This window comes from Mus pahari, chromosome 5 (assembly GCF_900095145.1).
Source record: "Mus pahari chromosome 5, PAHARI_EIJ_v1.1, whole genome shotgun sequence".
NCBI classification, from domain to species: domain Eukaryota; kingdom Metazoa; phylum Chordata; class Mammalia; order Rodentia; family Muridae; genus Mus; species Mus pahari.
Genome location: NC_034594.1, coordinates 149430987 through 149436986, shown reverse-complemented (window position 1 = coordinate 149436986; position 6000 = coordinate 149430987). Strand labels below are relative to the sequence as shown.

General features: G+C 42.9%; 1 protein-coding gene across 9 annotated transcripts in view; it reads left to right on the top strand.

The window, feature by feature from the left end:
• The window catches only part of Akt3 (AKT serine/threonine kinase 3), a 250033-nt gene that overhangs the window by 237546 nt on the left and 6487 nt on the right, over positions 1-6000 (top strand). For all 9 annotated transcript variants that reach the window (XR_003843865.1, XM_029538449.1, XM_021198899.2 and 6 more), the window contains one exon: positions 1834-1936. Coding sequence is in view for 8 of the 9 variants with exons in the window: in XM_029538449.1 (XP_029394309.1) it covers positions 1834-1936 (103 nt within the window). In the remaining variant the exon portion in view is untranslated. The remainder of the gene's footprint in view (positions 1-1833; positions 1937-6000) is intronic.

Below are 6000 nucleotides of genomic sequence, written 5' to 3'. Positions count from 1 at the left end.
TCTCTCTCTCTCTCTCTCTCTCTCTCTCTCTCTCTCTCTCTCTGTCTCTCAATGGAAGTCTAAGATCAAAGCTTAGTTCTTTGGTATCTTTCTTTGGTTCTTTGGCTCACAGTTGGTCCTCTTTCCTAGGTTTTATAGTGTCTTTCTTTTAAGTTCATGTATTTAGTGGTTTGTCTTTCTTTTTATAGACACTCAGAGGTGGATGAAAGGCACTTTTTAATGTTTTTAACTCTTTGAAAGCTCTATTTAAATACAGTCAAATAAGATCCCCTACATATACGTGTGTGTGTGTGTGTGTGTGTGTGTGTGTGTGTGTGTGTGTGTGTAGGGGAAGAATAAAATTTCTTAATAATAAAGAATTAAAATTTATTCCACTGTCTTTTAAAGTAAATGAAAATACTGAATATTTGTAATAAACTCCAGAGACTTAGCTTTACTGGTGATTGCTGTGGGAGTACATCTGATGAAATATTGTAGCAAAATTTTATAAGTCCAGCCTTCCCCATTTACATGATGTGAAGCTTGTTTCTCCCCAGATGTTTATATTTCACTGTATTTTTCCTGGTACCATGGTGAGGTGGGGTCCCATGCCTCTTATTGTAAATGTCTTGACTTTGATTTCGACTAATATTGGTTAAAACTGCTTATTTATTTTTATTTCTTTGAGATAAATAGGGTGTCTCTGCATAGCTAATGATGGCCTGGAACTTGCTTTGTAGCCCAGACTGGCTTTAGGCTCACAGTCCTGCCTCTGTCTCCGATGCCGGGATTATAGGTGTGCGCCACTAAGCTGCTCTGGTCATTGTGTTGTCTACTGTTGCTGTGCTTGAGAACAGATGCCATTTTCCAACTTTTAAAAAATAGAATCTGTCTAGAGAATAAACATTTTAACATAGATTTAGTGCCAGTGAGAAGGGGGAAACATATTTCTATTAATCCAAGAATCTAAGTGTTTCTTTCTCTTAGATTTTGGCAAAACATGCCAATTTCTTCATCCTGTTTGTTATTTTCTTATATCTGTAAAACTTAAATTCTGTTCTGATGAGAATCACAAGTCCTGGGGCTGAACATCTCTTATTCAAAAGGAAACCCATGTGTCTCTCTCCTACCTCAACTCCAAGCCAGTACAAGGCTTACCTCCCACCCTATTCTTGCTTTGAGCCACTCCAGCCCTCAGCCCGGCACAATTGCTTCAGCCTCCTTGAGGACACATCCCCTTGTGAAGGAGGGAGTGAAAGCTGTGGTTGCAGTGTGTCACAAATCTCAAGGATTGCTAAGAATTCTGATTCTACGGCAAGAGCAGGCCTTGGTACTTGTTCAACAAAGCAGAACAAAACAGCAGATTTTTGTTGTTTTTTACAATAAAGTTGCAGTGTGACCTGTGGTTACAGAACAGGTGTATTAAGTTGCCCTTAGCTTTTCTTTGTTGGTTTCTCAAGTCCCACTGGGCCAAGGAGTATTGTGATCCTCCTGTATCAACCTTCTGAGTGCTGAAAGCAGATCCCGGGAGTGCATCGCCATGCCCGCTAAGTTACACATTTAATATTAACCATTGAGCCAGGTACCAGGAAAGAGGGAGAAGAAAACAAGCAAGCTTAGATTGTTGCTGCCATGAGAAAAACCACATCCTCGCTTGGTATCCAGCCTGTGGTGGTCCCTCTACTCCTGCTATCATTTTATGTTTGTCAGAAAGCTGTGCACCCTGTCCATCTTACACAGGACTCACCTTCTAGTTGTTGGGACTATTCATTTCACTATTTGCTTGCTAATTATATCTTCAAGGTAAGTTTTCCTGAGTTGAAATCCATTGACTTTATTCTTTTCTTCCTATAGCTTGTACCTCCTTTTAAGCCTCAAGTAACATCTGAAACAGACACCAGATATTTTGATGAAGAATTTACAGCTCAGACTATTACAATAACACCACCTGAAAAGTGTAAGTGAACATGCAGCAGTTGATGGCACTCTGAAGGAGTTGGGCACAGTCTTCTCCAGAGTCATTGACTGCATCACAGATGACATTCTCCTGGGATTCTTCCTCCATTTCTGTAAGAATTTGCAGTGCCCATGAGGGCAGAGCAGAGCAGCAGGAACAGACTTCCGGGTAGAACACTGGAGGCCACATTCCAGCCTTGCTGTATCCCCCCTGCTGTCTTAGCAGCTCTGTGCTACCTGTGGGCATATGTCTCAAGTAGGAGCATCCCCTAGTTCAGACCCTTGTTCCCACTCATCACAGCTTCAGAGCCTCACTAGCTCTGCCTCCACCTAATGTAGTCATTTAACTTTCTTTTAAAGTAGCTTTTCCTTACATAGTAGTATCTTTAAGGGCAATTGAGTTTGCTATTAATTTCTCCTGTATATACTTTCCATTAAGAATGCACTAGGCTGTGTGTTCATACACCATCTCATGTCATTTCATATGCACTAATATATGCCTCGTACTCCAAGAGATGTCATACATAAGTAGGGCTTGATGGAGGAGAATAGGGTACAATTTTGAGGTGATACTTGGAAAGCTAAAAGAATTCCAAGTATAGGTGTGCACTGTCCTTTAGCATCTCTTCCTTTCTTTTCCTTGTATTAACATTTTCTCTACTGTTGGTTGATCCTGCTTATACACACTGAATGTCTGCGAGACAAAAAAAAGAAAATGAAATGCTATCCCTGTAGTGGTCATGGTTATGTAATTTTACTGTTGAAACCTAAGCTGGGACTCATCTGGAGTCAGTGACCCTGCATCTGAGAGAGTGCATGCCCCCAGGGAAAATATCTGTGTACATGGATGCACTTCTGGTTCTTTTATGCCTTCACATTGACAAGAAGTGCTTAACTTTTATAAAGAAAGATGTTGAAGCCCAGTATTACAGCTAGAGCAGGGTCACCAGCACAGCTGGGACACCAGCCAGGCTCTGAGATGCCTGAATGCCAACGGGAGCTGCATATGTTATTGGTAGACTTTCAGTATCACTGAAAAGTTAGAGACTGTTAAAACTCCTGTGGAGTTGTGGGCAAGTAGTTAAAGGGCTATCTGAGTAGAAATTATGGGCATAGATAGGCCTTGGCCTCTGGTCTCAGCATGGAAGGTAGCTATATAACTGTTCAGAATACTGGGAAATGCCAGTGAGTAGATAAACAGACCAAGAGAGGTGCCTACCCCGAGTTCTTGCTGGGCTCTGCCATTTGGATCAAAGGCTGGTTGTATGCCGACCAGCCTTCCCCGGGGTACAGCTCTCCAGTGGTTTCCTTTTTTAGTATATATCCATGTTCTCACCCAGAGAACCATCATTGATGCCATAGTCCAGGAAGAGTGCAGTCTGACCACACTCCATTCTACCGTGATACTTCTGCATTGATGGCGCCTTTACTTGGTATTTTTTGTCAGATAACATAATATTACTGGAAGGGTCTCATGACGTAATGACCCTTGGTCTCAGTCCCTGACAGCTATTGTCTTGACAAGTATTTATTAAATGAGTGAGCATGAAAGGTGTCCTTGGGAGTCTGGGAGCCTTTATGTGTCTGACCTCCCCACTAGCATCCACAGTACACTTTAGGCTAGGAAGATCTTGGGACCTTTTTGGAAAATAGGTTGGAGGGACTCTTATTAGCCTAGCTTCTTTTGGACTCACAGATCCTTTATGCCTTAACCTCCTGAATTTGGAAATAACACATCTGGGCCTTCTTGATTCATGACATGCCCCTGTCGCCAGTGTCAGCCTCTTTAATGTGATTCCTTGAACACAAAGTTTTGACATTTGATTCTTCTTAAGAGTGCTGAATGCATGATTTTGGAAACACAATAGAATAGGTAGAGCTTAGGAACAATGAGTCAGGAGTAGATAGTTCCCTTCAGAAAGGAAAAAGTAAAATCCCAGTTTTCAAGATAGAGAATACAAAAGCACAGATTGCAAGCCTAGAGCCTGCTTCATGCCTGTCTCTGGCACTTAGTTATTCTGAGACAGGGAGGCACAGGGACTCTGGGATAATCTCAAAAGCCCATGCTTCTCTAGGGTGTGCTTAACAAGCCAGCTCTTAAAGAAAGGTTCCAGAGCATTTTAAGCTTGAGTGGCCTGATTAACTGGCCCTTAGGATCGACATGAAAAGTGAGCTATATGTATATATAGCTCCAGTATAAAGAGTCCCTAGCTAAGTGGAAAGAGCATAGAAGTCAGTAGCGTAAGCCCTTGAAAACTCTGCCAAGTCTCAGCCAAGCGAAGTCGGAAGCGATTGAAAGTACTCTTGCAGTTATTCAGCTGCTGTTTCATGATTAGCTTGTACTCCTAGCCTCAGGAGGCAAGGACCAGGAAGCACATCCTCACTTCTGTCTTCCTATTTGTGACTCACACTTACGGCAGCTGTCCCGAGGAGACTTTTTAGGATTATTTCTCAGTTTCTAAGACCTCTGAGATGATACTAGGAGGATGACTAGGAGGTGCTTCATGTACATTTAAGTTTAATTTCTTTCCTTGCCTGCATTAATCAACACAAGTGGGTCAGACTGTGTAAGGCTCAGTGTCTTTGAAAGATGACAGGTTCATTTCTGGAGTAACACAGTGGCTATACAGCAAGCCCTTGGGTTAGCATATTTCCAAAGTAGGGACTATCAGCCTGTGAGAATCTGACTTCTGTGGACATCAGAAGTAGAGTGTGACCTTGCTCTGATGCTGGGACCTAGACAGTACAGCAACAAGAGTCCAGCCAGTCAGGTGTATGCCCGACAGGGTGTGCCACAGACTAGAACTGAGGAGAGTCTAGTGCTTGGGCTCTTCTCTCCTCGATCAGGATCTCTTGGATGGAAAGGCAAGTGAAAGGGTCTCTGTCCTCGCTTCTTTGAAAGGGGAGAAGTCCCAATAAATGCAGTTCTTGGTTCCTAGGACCAAGGGAAGGGCTTTTGCTTCAGCAGTTCACAGATTCTAAGTTTCCCCTATGGGAAGAGAAAAGAGGCAACGAACCATTACTATACTGAGAGTAGTTTTTCTGGTAGCCTTGGAACCATTGTTACTCACAACCCAGGCATAAAGATTTGATTCTAAAGTCCACAGGATGACATTTGTTGGCAGTTGTCTTCCTAGTTGCCACCTTGGTTTTATAAATCAAATTTTAAATTATTTTTTAAAAATAAATCAGCAGTTAAGAAAGAAAGCAAAATGTTCTGTTTTCTGCAGACAGCTGCAGCAATGTGCCAGATTGTCCTAACTGGTGTTCATTAATCGAGCAGATTTTAGAATGTGTTGTCTTTCCTTACCCCACCAATGGCCCTCTGCTTCCCTGTCACAGGAAAGGAACATTTCTTTTGAGAATGAGCTGATCCCTTTTGCTACTGTCTAATTACATTTGTTAAATGTTCTGAGACAAGTAGGTACCGGGCGACGTGTGATGCGGAGATTCAAATACAGAGCCGTAGTCTGTAATTTTAGGTCATGTAAATGTAGATTCACAACTGCTGTCATTGTGCCTTCGTGGTCCTCCAGAGATACTGACTAGGTACCGTTTCCTAGTTCCCTTCGCTGCAGCCCCCGCCAGGATAGCAGTGAAGTACCCAAGAAAGCAGGGAGCTGCTGCCCTCCATTGGACATAGTCAAAGAACAAGCCCATTGTAACTAACCCTGAGTAGTCGAGAGCTGGAGTGGGCGGCTTTGAGGAAAGATAGGCCTGTGTGGGCCTCATAACCAGACAGTAGATTCAGATTTGTCCCTGTTCAGAATTGTGGTGTTATTGAAGCAACAGTAGAGGCTGTCTTAATTCTCTGGAGACACCCACAAGTTCACCCTCTCTCTCCAAGACAAGACCAAGACCTGTCATGTAAAGCTCTTCTAGGTCTAGAACAAGGTCTGGTTACAGCCAGAAGCCAGAGCAGTCCCTGTCATCTCTCTGGGAGTAGAAAAGGCACACCACTTTCTTACATAGAGCATCTGGATTTGCTGCAGGTTCGCTGCACAGAAACACTCAGAAACCAAGCTCTTAGTGGGAAAGTGTTTCTGAGAGGTGATTGACATGTGT